Here is a 20010-nt window from a genome sequence, read left to right as displayed (position 1 = left end):
GACCGTGTGTAGGCAAGACAGCTTGCGCCGAATTCCTTCGGAATTCCGTCAGGAAAACCATCAGAGCTTTTTCTGACGAGAATTCCGATCGTGTGTACGAGGCATAAGGAGACCTGTCAGGCAACTTAGCCACCTGAGAAATCGCTCTCCATGCACTGCAATGGAACCAACCTAATCAGAGCGACTCAAGTCGCTCCGTTTTAGAAAAAGTTCCCTGTACTACTTGGGGGCGACTTCGGAGCGGCTTACATTGACTTCTATTACAGAAGTCGTTTGAAAGTTGCGCTGTACGTGGGCGGCTTCAGAGTTGCGCAACTTTGAAGCCGCCCCTGTGTGAACTGGCACTAATAGGGATACTCCACTCCAAACATTATAAACAAATCAGAAATTATTAATCCATATAATGTAAAAAAATGTATATTTATAACATGGAAAACAAATGCAGAAGAAAGAAATTAAGGTACATCAATATAATAATCAACAAAATACAAAAACAAAAGGGAGGAAAAGGGGATAAAAGTAAACAAGGACAGTCAAAATTGTTAAATACAATTAAAAACCGAGTTGCACTTAATCGTTTTTAATTGTTTTGAACCATTTTTTTTCTGGCCCTATACATCTTTTTGGGCTCTTTCAGACAAAAAGTAAGCTTACCGCTTCCTGAAAAGTGATTCACACTGGATCACTTTTCAGAAGGTGGTAGAGCAGCGGCTGACAGGCATTCAGGAGTCTCTACTGTCATCACCTGATTTTTTTCTTCTTTTTTGCTTTTTTTAGATTGGCGAATGTCAATTTTTACATTGCACAACTGCGCCGCAACTGTAAACCTATTTGGCTTGCAATTGCGGTGCAGCCCCATTCATCTCAATGGGCAATTTTGACAGGTGGTGCTGCCTGTCAAACTCTGCATGTTAAGAATGCCATAGCTGTGGCACATGTACAACCCTTTCAGGAACTTTAGAGTTTGGGTGGAGGGCTGGGAGGTGTGTGTAAAACCATGCCTCAGTCACCTATTTTTACCGCCCCCTGGATGCCTGTGTGAAAGAACACTTTCTCTTTTTTATTCCGTTTGGTTTTCTTCTTTATTATATTGATGTAACTTGATTTTTTTCCTTAGTGTATTTTCGAAGTATTGTTTTTCTTTTTATATTTTTTATTTTATTTATAACATTTCGATTCATCCAGCTGAGTATCCCCATTAGTGGCATTACTTGTCTATAAAAGTTTTTGATTAGGGTGGTCTACCTCGGCTCTGGGTGACCCTATATATTTTTTTCTGATTGTATAACCCATGCCATAGTATTTCTATGAAACATGCACAAGTAATCACAGGGAGCTCATTAATATTAATAATAATGGAAAATTGATAATATTATGTTCTCTCAGGTCTCTGTATATTTTTCTTGTAAACAAAAAGAGCAAACAAAAAAAGAGAAAACACTAAAAAAAATAGATAGTGAGTCGGTGTACGGTGTCAGTGCTGCACATCAGGGAGTGACAAGTGAATTCACAGGCAGAAAAACACAACTCGTGAATCAATCATCTATCCCCAAAGGCCGAGACGGGACCCAGGAGGGTGTCACACAGTGATGTTAATTATAAAGAAGCTGAAATGAGAGTTATGTCACTGGATAATAACACAATACCTTCCGCTGTCTGAACCTCGGAAATAAGGGAGGTAATCTCTGCAGAGACATGAGATGTAACTGAATGTGTATTGTGGAGCCACAGGCTGAACTGCACTACAATTCTCAGCATAATAATATAGAGACATGACTTCAAACTCATCCAGAAGGTATGACAGGAGCTTAATATACTGACTCTGAAATACTCTGCTCTGCTGGAGGACTCTGCTTCTTCCTCTCTCTAACTCTCCTCTCCTGAAATACTCTGCTCTACTGGAGGACTCTGAAACATCTTCTATCTAACTCTCCTCTCCTACAATACTCTGCTCCTTCCTCTCTCTAACTCTCCTCTCCTGCAATACTCTGCTCTACTGGAGGACTCTGCTCCTTCCTCTATCTAATGCTGCGTACACACGACTGGACTTTCCGGCAGACTAGGTCCAAAGGTATCAGTCTGTCGGACAATCCGATCGTGTGTGGGCTAATCCAATCGTTTTTTGTTTAAAAAATTTGACGGACCTAGAAATAGAACATGTTTTAAATCTGTCTGACGGACTCAATTCCTATCAGAAAAACCGTGCGTCTGTATGCTTGTCCGACGGACCAAATACGACGCAAGGGAAGCTACTGGCTATTGAACTTTCTTTTTTAGTCCCGTCCTACGGCATCATGTTCAAAACGGCCAAGTCCGTTCGTTCGGAAAGTCAGTCGGAATTCCGCCGAATGTCCATCGGGAAGATCGTCGGACCTAGTCTGCCGGAAAGTCCAGTTGTGTGTACGCGGCATAACTCTCCTCTCCTGCAATACTCTGCACTGCTGGAGGACTCTGCTTCTTCCTCTATCTAACTCTCCTCTCCTGAAATACTCTGCCCTGCTGAAGGACTCTGCTCCTTCCTCAATCTAATTTGCCTCTCCTGAAATACTCTGCACTGCTGGGGGACTCTGCTCCTTCCTGTATCTAACTCTCCTCTCCTGAAATACTCTACCCTGCTAAAGGGCTCTGCTTCTCCCTCTAACTCTCCTCTACTGAAATACTCTGCACTGCTGAATGACTCTGATCCTTCATCCTGATTGGATGCAGGCATTGCCCGTTCAACTGTTTTCTCCCAGCTTCTTTTACAATAGTTGATTGAAGAATCAACTTTTGTTGAGCTCGGGTAGCGCCAAATGGGCCACCAATGGAGTGAATTTCAGCCGATTCAAGTTCGATTCATGTACGGCCAGTTGAAGCTCTATGGGTAAGGCCCTGACATTAAGATTTGTCTCGAACACACCCAAGTCCTGATATCAATAACAATAATTATGTGATTTCCCAGAACAAAACATTCTTTAGTTCTGCAGAGCAGCCAAGATCAGAGCAGAATGATCACTCTCATTGTGGCTCTGAACCAACCTCTCAGAGTTTCCACACTCTGAGCTGGTCAGCACAGAGGTCACGGCCGATTATTGGCGAGCCAGCCGGAGACTCACAGATAATATGAAACAATCCACAGAAGCCCTCCAAGAGCTTCTATAAAGTCACAATGTTTCAAAACAACTCTGTCGTGGGACACTTGACAGAAATCATACATGGGCCAATGTATAAAGCTCTGTAAAATGATTGCTTAAAATAATTTCACAGATTTTATTAATTTATGAGAATGTCACAGAAAATAATTTAAAGCGTATTTTACCCCTATATTTAACATTGCAACACGACCACTGGTCTTCTAAATCTCCCTCTGAGTTTTTTTTTATGAGTTTAGTATTGAATAAATGTATGTCATCATCACAGAGGTATGAAATTCATGTCGTCAAGGACGGGAGGCCACTTACCCGCAACTTCTCCTCTGCCTTGGTGCTTTGCTTACAGTCGGGATGCCAGACCGTGGAACCTGCAGGAAACAGAAGAGACAACTTAGAAGGAAGTGATAACAGCTGCACCCACAGGAGGATTCTGATTGGTCAGTTCCACGAAATATGATAACAAATATTCAACAGGTTAGCTGTTCTTACAAGATAAGTGGAAACGGCTTTGTACATTATGGTCAGGAAAAAAATAATATATATTTTTAATTCAGTATCTCACAAACGTGAGTACACCCCTCACGTTTTTGTAAATATTTTATTATATATTTTCATGTGACAACACGGAAGAAATTACACTTTGCTACAATGTAAAGTAGTGAGTGTACAACTTGTATAACAGTGTAAATGTGCTGTCCCCTGAAAATAACTCAACACACAGCCATTGATTTTTAAACCACTGGCAACAAAAGTGAGTAAACATCTTAAGTGGAAATGTCCAAATTGGGCCCAAAGTGTCAATATTTTGTGTGGCCACCATCATTTTTCAGCACTGCCTTAACCCTCTTGGGAATGGAGTTCACCAGAGCTTCACAGGTTGCTACTGGAATCTTCTTCCACTCCTCCGTGACGCCATCACGGAGCTGGTGGAGGTTAGAGACCTTGCGCTCCTCCGTTTGAGAATATCCCACAGATGCTGAATAGGGTTTAGGTCTGGAGACATGCTTGGCCAGTCCATCACCTTTACCCTCAGCTTCTTTAGCAAGGCAGTAGTTGTATTGGAGGTGTGTTTGGGGTGGTTATGTTGGAATACTGCCCTAAGGCCCAATCTACAAAGGGAGGGGCTCATGCTCTGCTTCAGTATGTCACAGTACATGTTGACATTCATGGTTCCCTTAATGAACTGTAGCTCCCCAGTGCTGGAAGCACTCATGCAGCCCATGACTATGACACTCCCACCACCCTGCTTGACTGTAGGCAAGACACACTTGTCTTTGTACTCCTCCCCTGGTTGCCGCCACACACGCTTGACACCATCTGAACCAAAAAAATGTATCTTGGTCTCATCAGACCACAGGACATTGTTCCAATAATCCATGTCCTTAGTCTGTTTGTCTTCAGCAAATTGTTTGCAGGCTTTCTTGTGCATCATCTTTAGAAGAGGCTTCCTTCTGTGACGACAGCCATGCAGACCAATTTGATGCGGCGTATGGTCTGAGAACTGACAGGCTCCCCCCACCACTTCAACCTCTGCAGCAATGCTGGCAGCACTCATGCGTCCCAAAGTCAACCTCTGGATGTGACACTGAGCATGTGTACTCAACTGCTTTAGTCAACCATGGAGAGGCCTGTTTTGAGTGGAACCTGTCCTGTTAAATTGCTGTAAACCGTGCTGCAGCTCAGTTTCAGCGTCTTGCCAATCTTCTTGTAGCCTAGGCCATCTTTATGTAGAGCAACAATTCTTTTTTCAGATCCTCAGAGAGTTCTTTGCCATGAGGTGCCATGTTGAACTTCCAGTGACCAGTATGAGAAAGTGAGATCGATAACACCAAATTTAACACACCTCCTCCCCATTCACACCTGAGACCTTGTAACACTAACGAGTCTCATGACACCGGGGAGGCAAAATGGCTAATGGGCCTAATTTGGACATTTTCACTTAGGAGTGTACTCACTTTATTGCTAGCGGTTTAGACATTAATGGCTGTGTGTTGAGTTATTTTGAGGGGACAGCAAATTTACACTGTTATACAAGCTGTACACTCACTACTTTACATTGTAGCAAAGTGTAATTTCTTCAGTTTTGTCACATAAAAAAAAGATATAAAATATTTATACAAATATGAGGGGGTGCTAACTTTTGTGAGATACTGTATGCAATCCTTTATTGAAAATACTTATATTATACTTATAATAATTATTAATAATAATATTTTGCCATCCGCTATCCATGCAGCAGGTGGGGTTCTTGTGTCACCTATTCAGCTTCAAAACTCAATAAACCATCAGAGCAGAGACTCCTCCCTCATCAGAGAGCTAGGTTTCAATTAGACAAAGGGAGCTGCAAAGTGAGCTGCTCTGCTGTACTCTCTCTCTTCAGATAACCCACAGTGCTTTAGGAATTCTATGTCATATATCAAATATTATTTGTTAAACAGTTTTAAAACCTATAAATGTAAACCTAGTACATTATACATTTCTTATTATTTATAAAATTATTGCACCAAAATATGTGTTCAAGCTTTCAATGAATGGTCACATGAGCCTTTTTAGCTCACTGAGATAACATAGTAACCATTTCTATTCCTATGTAGCAGTAAAGATTGAAGCTGATTTTCATGAGGATTTGCTGCATGCTGCAAAATCTTTGTGGCTGAATGCATGCTTTGGTAATGTTTCCCTCCATCCCGTACATAACTGTCACTAGCAATTCTCTAAGGCCATTGCTGCCATTGATGCCCATCTTCTATACTAAGGATCAAGGCTATATATAGCCATTGTACCCTTGGACATATGCACGATGACACCCTTTGTACAAATTCCGCCTCTTGTCATATGATTATTTTAGTAAGAACTAATGGTAGGATTGTGTATTGGAGGATTTGCATTCCAATTTTCACATCTACCTTTTAACTGTGCAGATCAACAAATAAAAAGAAGCAGAGATGGCTTATGAATTATAAAATGCCCCCTGACTCTTCTCAACACCCCCTAGCATAAAGAGTCTCCTGACAACACCACTTATAGATAGTCTCTTGACTCTTCTCAATGCTGCCTCTCATAGACAGCCTTCTTACTCTTCTAAACATCCCCTCCCATAGATAGTCTCTTGACTCTTTTCAACAACCCCTCCCATAGAGAATCTCCTGACTCTTTTCAACATTCCCTCCCATGCAGAGCCTTCGAACTCTTCTCAACATCCTCACCCATAGATAGCTTCCTGACTTACACTTCTCAACATCCCCTCCCATAGACAAGACAACCTCCTTACTTTTCTCAAAATCCTCTTCCATAGACAGCCTACTGACTCTTCTCAACATCCCCTTTCATGAACAGCACCCTGACTCTTCACAACTTTCCCTTCAATAGAGAGTCTGTTCAACATTCCCTCCCATAGACAGCCTCCTGACCCTTCTCAACACCGCCTCCCATAGACAGCCTCCTGACTCTTCTCAACACGCCTCCCATAGACAGCCTCCTGACTCTTCTCAACACCGCCTCCCATAGACAGCCTCCTGACCCTTCTCAACACCGCCTCCCATAGACAGCCTCCTGACTCTTCTCAACACGCCTCCCATAGACAGCCTCCTGACTCTTCTCAACACCGCCTCCCATAGACAGCCTCCTGACTCTTCTCAACACCACCTCCCATAGACAGCCTCCTGACTCTTCTAAACACTGGCTCCCATAGACAGCTTATTGATTCTTCTCTACACCCCCTCCCATAGAAAGTCAGTTGACTCTTCTCAACATCCCCTCCCATAGTAAGTCTGTTGATACTTACCTTCTCAACATTCCCTCCCATTGAGAGTTTCCAGACTTTTCTAAACATCCCCTCCCATTGAGAGTCTCCTGACTTTCCTCAACATCCCCTCTCATTGAGAGCCTACTGACTCTTCTCAATCCTTTTTCATGAACAACACCCTGACTCTTCACAACTTTCCCTTCAATAGAGAGTCTGTTCAGTATTTTCAACATCCCCTGCCATAGAAAGTCTCCCGACTCTTCTCAACATTCCATTTCATAGAAAGCCTCCTAATTCTCCTCAACATCCCCTCCTATAGAGAATCTCCTGACTCTTCTCAACTTCGCCTGAGACACTTATTTCCAGAAGTGGCCAGGAAAGGGAAACAAAATAGGGAAATAATCAAAGTTTCTAAAATGTAAGGCTTGGTGCCCCCTCTCACCTTGCTGCTCTATGCTGTGGTCCACGAGTGCCATTTTCAGGGTTGTTAAGAGACTGGTGATATGTTATAGGTTCCAATGACTGTATCATGCTGCTGCAAGATGGTCAGATCACAGCTGAACCTACCAGCGACTCTGCAAACTTCCCCGTATCTCCGCAGCTGGGAACCACATGGGAAACGCAGCTCAAGGAGGGCCCCCTCTCCAGGGCAAAGAGCACAAATATTTATCCCGACACTGACAGCCAACAACTCTCCACTTCACGGGAAGACTCTGAATTATTTGACATCCACAAATGCGCTGTAGACTCGATTTGTATTAAATTGGCGGCTTAAATGGCCAGTCAGTCATGTTTATTTATTAGATATACTTTTGGAGTTCCAGATCGTCTCCAAATCCCTCACTGGCAACTCTTTATATTCTCATATATATCAATGCCGAATATGCATTATATATTTACTGATGTCATCAATCTGTATTATTATTGTGGTTTATACATTTTTATGTTGTTTTTTTTAAGATAAAATTTTGCTTCAAGGCCGGTTATTTTGGCAATGTTTGGACATATCTAATTTTTTACTTTTCATCCAGAAATAATGCATAGACTAAAGGTTATTACTTTGAAGTGTTTACTTTGATAAATTGTGAGACGTCATTAAGATACTTTTTATAGAGTAGGTCTAGATTTAATTGAATCCTGATCCCCAGGTAGCCAGGACCAAAGTATAATATTTTAAAGCCCAACCTGGGAATTATAAAAAACTACACTTACACTGGGACTCTCTGCACTGCAAAGGTTAAAATAAAACTAAAGGCAATTAGGTTTGCCTTTAGGGAGGTTTTTTTTTACCATCTGTGTTCCACTGGGGAGATTTTCTTCACTTCCTGTCCAATAGCCAACAAAACAGGAAGTGTGAGGAAATCTCTGGTTGTCACCAGAACCAGTGTCCCTATTGGGCGATTTCTCCTCTACTCCTGTTCTGGTGACAACTCAAAATTTGGGATTTTCTTTCATTCTCAATCTTGCTGATAATGGTAAATGGGAATATCATATAGAGAGGATGACTCTCCCTAATGGGGACACAGACAGCAATAAAAACTGTCAGGTGTTCTAATCTCTCTCCAAAAGTATAAAAAGTTTTACTTTCAATTCTACGGTGATGTACTCAAATACAATGCATGGCCAATAGCCCTCAAGATGGAGGGGGATCGTCCACACAAACGAGCCGAGGAGAAAGCCAGAGCAAGGAGCAAAGTTAGTATTGCACCTTATTTCTCTTCCCCTAGAAATAATGAGCATTTAATCCTTGTATTGTGGAGAAGGGGCGGGGGTGAAGCACATCAAGCGATGAACCCTCCTAGGGTCACCAGTGACGGTTTGGTAAAAAAATCTGTATTGCTGCCTTAAGGGCTCTTTCACAGTGGTTACTGGGAGGGGTTGTAAAAAAAGACGGCTTAGCCAAGGTTTTACTGCTAAATGTTGTCAGGTCAATTCGCAAGTGGGAATGTTGCATAAAAGCACTTTTGGTTACAGAGGTAAGGAAGGGTCTGAACCTTTACTGGGTTTCTATTGCTGTGTGCCTTCTTTTTAACTGGATGTAAAAAAAATAAAAAATCTTAATTCTTCAAACTGGGATGCAGACAAAAAAAATAAATAATCTAAAGTGTACAGTAGGCATGAGAACATCCCAGCATAGTCAGTTTTCTGGCTAGGAGAATAGCCTGCCAGTCTTGTAATGGCCAAGACTTGTGCTGACACACCCCCCTGCACAGCTCTTCCCTGCTTCCCTGGAAAGATCAGTGTCCTGCTGTTTCTCTGCCTCTTGCTGACACAACCCCCTAAAATCTCCACCGCCACCTCTCCGAGAGTCCCTGATGCAGCTGAGAACAGAGGTTATGTGATCACGTAAAAAAAAAAAAAATCTTTATCTCGCTCTCTCTCTCTCTCTAATATATATATATATATATATATATATATATATATATATATATATATATATATATATATATATATATATATATATATATATATAGGAGTGACATCATTGCAGCTCCAGCCAATCACAGCGCTGGGGGCCGTGAACCAGAAGTAACTCCTGTGAAAGATGTCAGCCAAGGGAGCACAGTGTGGTTGGCATTGCAGGGCATCACTCCAAGGTAAGTATTTCATAAGGGGCTAGTATGAGATACTAGCTCAGTGATGGCGAACCTTGGCACGTCAGATGTTTTGGAACTACATTTCCCATGATGCTCACCTAAACTGCAGAGTGCATGAACATCATGGGAAATGTAGTTCCACAACATTTTCCAAGGCTCGCCATCACTGTACTAGCTCATTATGCCTCTGTCTTGCAGGTTTTTCTTTTTTTTTTGTGAGATTTACAACTTCTTTAAAAGGAGTTGTAAAGGCAGAAGGTTTTTTTTTTATCTTAATGCATGCTATGCATTAAGATAAAAAAATGTCTGTGTGTAGCAGCCCCCCCCCCCCTAATACTTACCTGAGCCCCATCTCTTTTCAGCGATGTGCACGAGTGCCTCAGCTGTCCGAGACTCTCCCTCCTGTTTGGCTGAGACACAGCACATGGCGCCATTGGCTCCTGCTGCTATCAAAGTCAGTTAGCCATTCAGGAGAGAGAGGGAGCGGGGCCAATCCACAGCTCTGTGTCTGAATGGACACACAGAGCTGTGGCTCAGCTCAGATGTCCCCCATGGCAAGCTGCTTGCTGTGGGGGCACGCAACAGGAGGGAGGGGCCAGGAGCACCGAGGAGGGACCCGAGAAAAGGAGGATACAGCCTGCTCTGTGAAAAAACATTACACAGAGCAGGTAAGTATAACATGTTTGTTATTCAAAAAAAAAAAAAAAGACTTTACAATCGCATACAGTGTGACAGAGTTACAGATTCACATACACCGTAAGAGCCCCCTAAAAAAAAAGATTTTTCAGCGTTGGCCTTAGCTTTCCAAGGGACCCTATATTCCCAAATTAGGGACCCTTGGGAAGATTGAATAAGAGAGAGCTGTTAAAAATCAAAGAACTGAAAATCCTAATTCATGTTCTGTTTTTCTCAATATTCTCCTGACTGACAAGCAAAATAAAGATTTACAATCTACAAGTTGTTCTTGAGAAAGTTGAAAAACCAGAATATAAAATGTGAGGAGTCACAATGTAACCAGCACCGTGTGACCCGACTGTTTGCACAGAGGAAACATTCTGGATAAAAGACGATTGGAAGCCTTAAAGAAAAGGCGATGCGGCCAACTCTGAAACATTTATCAACGGAACAAAAGCCTCTCCTGGGCCAATGTAAACATTATTACTGACAGAGGCCAGGGACGGCTCGGATCCCACAGTACGGACCGTGCAGGGCTCGGGGGCTTCTACTAATATCAGGGAGAGAGGAGAGGAAGCTGCAAGGAATCCAGATCCCTCTTATTACTTATTGATAACAGAGCAAACACAAATCAGTTGCATCTCAAAAGTATATGATGCATCCACAGAAATACAACACAAAGCAAGACAAACATAGAACAGTCAATTACACACCTCTATTCACGTCAATGTCAATTTGTTGCATTTGAGATGCATTTCAAACACCATAAAAATCTCCCCATATACGATTAGTTTCCATTCACACTTGTGCGACTTGTCATGTGACTTTGGACACATGAAGTAGCCCAAATCGTCCTCCCCAGACCTCCTGCTCTCTAGCTCCCTTATTACTTCCTCTCATGCTTACCTACAGGACTTCACTAGAGCCTCTCCCATCCTCTGGAACTCCCTGCCCCAGTATGTCTGATCAGCCCCTAACCTGTCCGCCTTTAGGAGATCCCTAAAAAACTCATTTATTCAGGGAAGCCTATCCCACACCTACCTAACAACTGTACCCAAGCCATCCCCATCAAAACATCCCCCACAGCTGCCCCCACTCTACATTGTAAAGCACTGTGCAAACTGTTGGTACTATATAAATTGTGTATAATAATAATAATAATAAATTCTCATGACAAGTCACAGCCCATTGTTTTCAATGGCCCCATTTCCGATCTATGTGACTTAAAGTCAAAGCGACTTTGAGAAGGAAGGAAGGGAGGGGAATCGAAAGGAATGCAGAAAAGGGGCTAAAGCCGAAGAAAGAATGCAAAGGGGAAAAAGGAAGGAAAGAAGGAAGGCAGGAAGGAAAAGGGAGATAAACAGAGGGTGAACGAGGAAGGAAGAGTGAAAGAAAGGAGGGGAAGAAAAAGAAAGGAAGGCAAAAAACAAGGATGGGAAAGAGAAAGGAATGCAGGAAGGGGGCTGAAGCGGAAGAAGGGAATGGAAGGGTGAAAAAGGAAGGAAGAAAGAAAGGAAGAGGGAGGGGGTGAAAGGGGAAGAAATGAAAAGAGGGGAAGAAAGAGAAAGGAAGGCAGGAAGGAGGAAGAAAGGAATGGAAAGGTGGAAAAGGAAGGAAGGGAAGGAGGGAGAAAGAGGGTGAAGGATGTAAGAGAAAGAGGGCAAAGGAGGAAAGAATGGATTGGGTGAAATAGCTATAAAGGAAGAAACAAAGAAAGAAAGTGGGTGAAAGAGGAAGGAAGGAAGGAAAAAAAAAAAAATCAGACGAAGGATGAAGGGATGGTATGGTTGAAGGAGGAAGAAAGGAAGGAAGGAAGGAAGGAAGGAAGAATAGAACAAAGAAAAAGGAAGAGCGGGAGAAAGAGGAAGGAAAAAAAGGAAGGAAGGAAGAAAGGATGGATGAAGGGAGGGTGTGGTTGAAGGAGGAAGAAAGGGTGGGAAGGAAGTTTAGGAGAAAGGGGCTGGAAGGGGAAGGAGAGGTAATGAGGATAGAAGAGAGGAGCACTCTTATTGTGCAATCCCCCTCATGAAGTAGAACTGACTACTCCTTGCTCCGGTGGTGTCCAGGCGAGGTGTTTGATGAGGAACAACGGGTCAGCTGTATGTTAGGGGGCAGATCAGAGAATAGTCGATCAGTTTACAGATAACACAGGGTGCCTCACCTTGCAGGTACATTTCCTCTCCTTCGGTGAACATTTGGTGGCATCTGCTGCATCGTGCACAGCTCGGATGATAGTGCTTGTCCCCAGCCTGCAGACACAAATACAGAGACGGTGCTTAGCACATGTCATACCAGGACCCCAAGCAGAACACACGCAAGAAAATTACTTTACTTCTATTGTTTTCATTTTAAAGGCAGGACTTAAAAGTTTTACATTCCAGTGAGATAATATTCAGGGACAGAATCAAGGAAAAAATTTGAACAAGAGATAGAAAGAGCTGGAAACAGAGGGGTTAAGGGTTCAGTCCAACCAAAACCCATGATGTCATGTAATGGATATAGACAAGAAAATTGAAATCTCCCAATGGCTTCCTATAGAATAGAGGGCTTCCTTCGAAAGCATACTTTACATTCCATTGTTAAAAACTGTATTAAACACAAAGAAAAAAACAATATATATTGTAGCTTAACAATCCTTAAGGACCTATTCACATCAGGTGTGGTAGGACGGCGTCGGGCTGCTATTCCAGTGCAGTCCCACTGCAAGACAAGACAAAATACCTCGTCTCCTACCTGACTGCTTCACACCATTGCATTACGGCAGTACGACAGCATGCACCACTTTTTTTTAAGCAGTGCATCTCAATCCACCGCCCCATACTGCTCTGCGCCCAATAGAACTTACTGTGATGTCACTGCGTGTCATTTCAACATAGTTCATTTAAAAAGGTAACAGTGGGATGAGGCACTGCTTTTATCCTACCACATACCAGCAGCTCTTTCTCCCCTGTTTAAAGAAACACTCAACAAGAGATGGGAATCCTGGGAGCCATGATGTCACCCACAGGCTCTCATGGCCCAGCCATTGTTGGTGTTACCTCCTCTCCCCTGCACCAGCCATTCACTGACACAGGGGAGCTGAAGCTGCAGAATATAAAAAATGGACCAGAGTGGACTGAAAATAGGTAAGTTCACAGATCCTTTTTTTACAAGGTACACGGGATAGGCAGGAGGGGGGAAAGAACATTTTTCAGAATAGCTGGAGTCTTATTTTCCACTTTAAGCCTTGAGAGACTGCAGCAGTGAAATTCCATTGTCGGTGCGCCTAAACATCCATTCAGAAGTCTCACTCCTCCTAGTTCATGCTCCATAATGTAAGATACATGTAAAATGGGCCAGGGAGAGTTATGATGAGTGGGTGGAGCTGGGACCTCAGAGGTATATTTCCATTAGCCAGGATCTCGTAATGGTAGAAGAAGTCCGCTAAACATTTCAACCAAAACTGAAACACCATTTTTTTGTACATTTTGGATGGACTGAACGGTACAAAATCTCTGACGTTAAACTGACATTTCCTCTTTAACACAAGCTTTCCCTACATGGCTATATCTCTATATTATGGGGCCTCATTGCAAAACTATTAATGGGACCCCCATTTGTCTAACCTGCATCCCAAAGGCAACTGGCAAGGCATAAATGACTAACTGATTCCACAGCAACTGACCAGACATTCCCAAACGATATATTACTTTATATCTAAGTGTATTTAGTATGTGCTATAGCTACCTGCATAGATCAGTGTAACTATACAGCTCTGGGCCCCATAGCAGTCATGTGGTGTGTAATATGGCATAGCATCAGTGACGGTTTGTGACTGCAAAGATGTATGAAGCTTCAGCTGATCTGCGATCTGTCCTCTGAAAGTTCTGCTTATGTACGGGGAGCCTCAAATATGCTTCAGCAGAGGCCAGACACAAGCAGAATGTACCATAAGGTGATAACAGATGTGTATGATGTGAGTTTAGTAAATGTGGACTGTGGCATGCTTCATTTTCAGGATCTGATTGCATTAAGGTGGAGGGGGATTCTAAAATTTCAGCTTGTGTTTGCAGACCGCACCTTCCAGCAATGTGAGGTATAAGCCCATTCTCTTACAATAAAGGGGTCAGCGGGGTCATCTACCAAATAAACACACCACATTCCGATCAATAGTGATTAATATACTGCAGATTAGTGCCCAGAGGGTTCAAGGAGAGGAAAGACAGGGACACTTTAAAGTAGAACTCTAACTTTTTTTATTAAGTGTATTTAGTGACAATGAATCTAGACAAGCAGCCTTGATGAGAGGGGCATTATTGCACCAGAACATGCTGGCTTTATATTCCCACAAATAATATCCATTATTACCATCAAACTGTCTGACATTTTCCCCTGGATTATAACATAATTTGACCCGCTTATACTACATTGCTTCTGAATGGTCACATGACATCACTAATGTCAGCTTTCATTACATTGGCTCTGGGCGATCACATGGCATCACACTGCCTGCTTATAACACATTTCCTCTGACAGATCAGATGACATCACAGTCAGCTTTCACTACACTGGCCCTGGATGATCACATGACATCACACTGTGAGTTTTCATTACTCTGGCTCTGGATGATCGCATGTCATTACACTGTCAGCTTTTACTATACTGGCTCTAGGTGATCACATGACATCACACTGTCAGCTTTCACTACACTGGCCCTGGCCAATCACATGATATCACACTGTCAGCTTTTCCTACACTGGCCCTGGATGATCACATGACAATACACTGTCAGCTTTTCCTACACTGGCCCTGGATGATCACATGACATCACACTCTCAACTTTAACCACACTGGCCCTGGGTGATCACATGGCATTACACTGTCAGCTTTCATTACGCTGGTGCTGGATGATCACATGGCATTACACTGTCAGCTGTCACTACTCTGGCCCTCAATCACATGACAGCACACGCTCAGCTTTCTGTTACTGCACATTGATGAGTAACATGCAAAGAATAATTTATAGAGTATTTTCCTCTAATGGTTTGAGTTTTGTTTGATGCCATGAGTGTCTGTGGCCTTTGTAATGCCTCTATATCCCGGGAGGTTTTCAGCCAATCATTGGTTTGTCCTGTAAAATGCAGCCGTACTACACTTCCTGAGCCTGCACAACCTGCACAATGTGTAAGTAATTATTACAACACACACAATTCTTTCTGTTCCAAGACTCGAGGCTCGCTGTGCCGATTCCCAGAGGCCCCCGGGATCACATCCAGAGCTCAGCAATCTTCATCCAACCCCACCCTGTGTCTGCGCACACACATCACCCCAGAGAGGGAAGATCATTAACATGCTAATCCAAAGATCAGCAACTTTCAATCCCCCGTGGAACTGCAAGTCGCAGCATGACAGATCAGAGCTCCCACCTACAAACATGAACATTCTTGACCCGAAAGCAGGCCCAGGCTGTGAGCTGCTGTCTGTCTGTACACTGACAGAGGAAACAATGGGCCACTGGCCAGAAGTTTCCAAGCAAGTCAAACTTTCACTGGGATCTTAAAGTGAACCCTCCACTCCATTTTAAGAGTCTTATCCAAGAGTCAACGCATGCATTCAATTATTCATTTTGTAGAGAGAGTAAGGTGTGTGGCCAGCTTAGGTTCCTGTTTTCAGGCTATTTTCCTGATAGTTTCACCTAGTGGTCCTGCCAGTATCACACTTCTTGTCCTAGGGTGACAACACTCACTGCACTGTATCTGTGCAGGACCAGGGCCGTCACCCTAGGACAGGAACTGTGTTAGGACTGTAGAACAACTCCCTCTCTCCTCATCACCACAACAGAGGGGAAGTATTTTCTAGTCCCTAGATAGAACTCAGAACAATGTAACCAATAGCTAGAGATGAGCTTAAAAAGAATCTTCAGTCCATTTAAAAAAAAAACATTAAAAGTCAGCAGCTACAAAACCTGTAGCTGCTGACTTTTAATAAAAAGAGACTTACATCCAGTGCTATCCTCACCCAGGAAGGGTTTTCGCCAATCTTCAGGTCCTCAGCACCACCATGTTTACTTTGGGAAGCCTTCTGTCACTCCTTGAGGCTTCACAGCCGACTCCCCACTGCATATGCGCAAGTCGCACTAAGCTTTGTGAATGGACCTGCAGCCTACTGGGACCTGTGAGACGTGTACAAGGAGGTTGAGGATGACGGGTGAATCGGGACCTCAATACCAGCAAGTAAACTGATAATGATAAAGGTATATGTGATAATGATTTCATAGCTACTTGAGCGTAAAAATATAGTAATTTAATAACTGATCTTTTATTGATAAATCCATTTTAACATAAATTATAGTTACATAGTAGGTGAGGTTGAAAAAAGACACAAGTCCATCAAGTCCAACCTATGTGTGTGATTATATGTCAGTATTACATTGTTTATCCCTGTATGTTGTGGTCGTTCAGGTGCTTATCTAATAGTTTCTTGAAACTATCAATGCCCCTCACTGAGACCACCGCCTGTGGAAGGGAATTCCACATCCTTGCCGCTCTTACAGTAAAGAACCCTCTATGTAGTTTAAGGTTAAACTTCTTTTCTTCTAATTTTAATGAGTGGGCACGTGTCTTGTTAAACTCCCTTTTGCAAAAAAGTTTTATCCCAATTGTGGGTCACCAGTACGGTATTTATATATTGAAATCATAACTCCTCTCAAGCGTCTCTTCTCCAGAGAGAATAAGTTCAGTGCTCACAAGCTTTCCTCATAACTAATATCCTCCAGACCCTTTATCAGCTTTGTTGCCCTTCTTTGTACTTGCTCCATTTCCAGTACATCCTTCCTGAGGACTGGTGCCCAGAACTGGACAGCATATTCCAGTGCAGCTGGACCAGAGTCTTGTAGAGCGGGAGAATTATCGTTTTATCTCTGGAGTTGATCCCCTTTTCAATGCCAATATTCTGTTTGCTTTGTTAGCAGCAGCTTGTCATTGCATGCCATAGTTCATTTTACATCTAATTATATATATGTTATATGCAGGTTTTAGTTGAGCATTTGGTTATATATATTCTTATTAATTAAAATGTTCAAATATAACTTTAATTGGTGCTCAATAATCAATATATTTTTCCTTAAAGGGTGACTTTTATATCACTAAAATAATATGCACATGTTATTAAAAAAACACCCTTATGAATAGTGTTTGAGTTGCTCCAACATACTGTATAGGTTTTTTCCCCAAAAAATATTTTTATTTTTTATATTTTATTTATTATGTATTATATATATATATATATATATATATATATATATATATATATATATATATATATATATATATAAAAAAAAAATATATATATATATATATATATATATATATATATATATAAATTTCCTTACATTTAAAATGATCTTTATTTTATTTATTAACATTCTGCTTCCTGATGTGCTGCAATTAACCCGAGTTGACTGGCATAACCTGCTATATGTGTACGCTACTTCCCGGCTCCATAACTGTAAACACCAGGCTCCTCGTCCTATCTCTAGCTTGACAAAGGAGTGCGCATGCTCCGCAACGCGTTGCATAGCATTCAGGGACCTGTGAAGTCAGCACCCCTGGTACAACTAGGATCCATCTTGGATGCCGGAACAGCGAGAGGGCTTCAGAGGATATCCCCCATCCAGAAGCTCGATTACCTCACAGCATGAGATATCCAGTCTACTCGGCGCATCAGGAGCACACAGACTGACCCCCCAGCGATTACCTTGATAAAGAGCCTGTATTATATCTACCTCTTGTGAGTAATCCAATATGGGGGCTAGAATATATTGTACCTAATACTACACTTAGTGGCGCTTCTTTCTCTTCTTTTAATCTGATGAAACACCGGCACCTGCACCCAAAGCCAATTGAAGAATCGACTTGGGTGAGGACATTGCAGGGTCCCTGGGCAGGTGATGTCCTTATATTAAAAGTCAGCAGGTACAGGATTTGTAGTTGCTGACTTTAAATTTTTTGGGGGAGACACTGGAGCTCCTCATTAACATTTTAATGAGGGGGGATGGAGGAACCAGGGAAGAAAAGTATTAGCAGATCAAACTTCATCTTTAAGGCTGGGTTCACACTGCTGCGATGCGGGAATGCTGCAAATCCACTGCGGCTTCCCGCATCGCATGCCCCCCGGCGGCAGTTCACACTGCCCTATGCGAATTGTTGGGAGTGTCAGTGAAAAGTTAATGACACCTCCAAATCAGTTTGCATATCGCGGTGCGATCTGCAAACTCGGACAGGAATCGGATCGCATGGTGTGAACACCCATGCGATCCGATTCTGCTGCGGACCAAAAAAAGGGTCCTGTACGAATTTGGGCCGGATGTGATGCGAATTCAGCCATACTATCTGTATGGCTGAAATCGGATCGCACAGAGATCGCATGCGATTTGCACTGCAGTGCGGTGCGAATCACATCCGATCATGGACATCGCAGCAGTGTAAACCCAGCCTAAGAGAAGAGCTGAGCAGGCGAGTAAATTAAAGTCATCTGCAGGTGGAAAATTCCTTTAAGACCTGACTGTATATGTCACAAACTCCTGATGATAATCAACTTCATGATTGACATTCCAGAGAGAAACAAGCTGAGAATCAGCGGTTTCAGAAATCGGAAACAGAAGAATTCCTCAGACAAAGAGAAGGAAGTTTATCCGAAAGTAAATATGTGAAATTGGCTGCCTGGAATGGGGCCTTTAAAGGGAAACTCCACTTATCTTAATTAAAGAAACTTTGTTATAACCCTACAACTGCTACACAGGTCTCTTTATATATTATGAAAGATCACCTCTCTGATTCAGTCCACAGTTGCTCTTATTTGTTATTGCCTACATGAAATCCAAAGGGGGTACATGACAACACTGGGGGTGGTCTGTATGCTACCTGTGTGGTCGGCTCTCTTCTTGCACCAGAAATCTACATGACGTGCCATACAATAAAGCAGTAGAGCTGGTGGGAAGAACAGATGTGCAGACCTGGGAACTCAGTACAGGGATGGTGGGAACCCCTCATAATGGTCACAGCAGGTGTACAGACCTGGGAACTCAGCACAAGAGATCTCAGTAACCAAGTCCCTGAGAAAGCAGCAAACCATCTAATGATGAAAATATAACCACCTGCTGACCACGCTATAGCCAAAAGGCAGACACAGCTGATCACATAGTAAAGGGCCGCTGTGATTGGCTCTTTACAATGATCTGTTGACGCCCTCCCAGAACCCCACCCCTGCCCAATGCGCCCACCCCTAGAGTGTGCATTGGGCGCTCTCTGTGACTGGTGATCACAGATTGGGGTAAAGGGCCAATCACAGTGGCCATTTACCATGTGATCAGTGGTGTCCAATCACAGCTGATCACATTTAAACAAACTTGTTGGGTATCAGCAGTCCTTTCCTCGCACGATGTGATAGGAGAGCCGTTAACTGTGTTTACAATGTTTATCAGTGCAGTCTGTCAGTACTTGGACAGGAAAACTGGCCTGGACAGGAAGGGGGTGAAAGTGCCCAGTATCGAAGTGGTTAAAGTTGTCACCAGAACAGGAATAGATGGGAATTCTTCCAATGGGGACATATGTTTTGGTGACAACTAAAAGGTACGTTTTCTAAATGAGACACGCAGCAAAAACCTGACAGCTATTCTAATCGGTCATTCAAAAATGTAACAAAAGGTTGCCCATTAGATGCATTCTAATGGAAGTTAAAGTGGGGTACCCCCTAAAAAAAAAAAATTAAAAGTCAGCAGCTACAAATACTGCAGCTGCTGGCTTTTAATAATCGGACACTTACCTTCCCCAGGGTCCAGCGATGCGGGGGAACGAAGCCCCCCCCTCGCTCCCCGCTCCGCTCG

General features: G+C 42.8%; 1 protein-coding gene across 31 annotated transcripts in view; it reads right to left on the bottom strand.

The window, feature by feature from the left end:
- Positions 1 to 20010, bottom strand: part of ABLIM1 (actin binding LIM protein 1) — a 472724-nt gene that overhangs the window by 93256 nt on the left and 359458 nt on the right. For 24 of the 31 annotated variants that reach the window (XM_077454959.1, XM_077454952.1, XM_077454943.1 and 21 more), the window contains 3 exons: positions 12310 to 12397; positions 3441 to 3499; positions 1647 to 1685 (listed from right to left, as the gene is read on the bottom strand). In XM_077454959.1, the coding sequence (XP_077311085.1) occupies positions 1647 to 1685; positions 3441 to 3499; positions 12310 to 12397 (186 nt within the window). The remainder of the gene's footprint in view (positions 1 to 1646; positions 1686 to 3440; positions 3500 to 12309; positions 12398 to 20010) is intronic. The other 7 variants (XM_077454956.1, XM_077454940.1, XM_077454953.1 and 4 more) reach the window with 1 other exon arrangement.

This window comes from Lithobates pipiens, unplaced genomic scaffold (assembly GCF_037356315.1).
Source record: "Lithobates pipiens isolate NorthernLeopardFrog02 unplaced genomic scaffold, aLitPip1_a1.2 Scaffold_25, whole genome shotgun sequence".
NCBI classification, from domain to species: Eukaryota; Metazoa; Chordata; class Amphibia; order Anura; family Ranidae; genus Lithobates; species Lithobates pipiens.
This window is presented reverse-complemented; position numbering and strand designations above follow the sequence as displayed.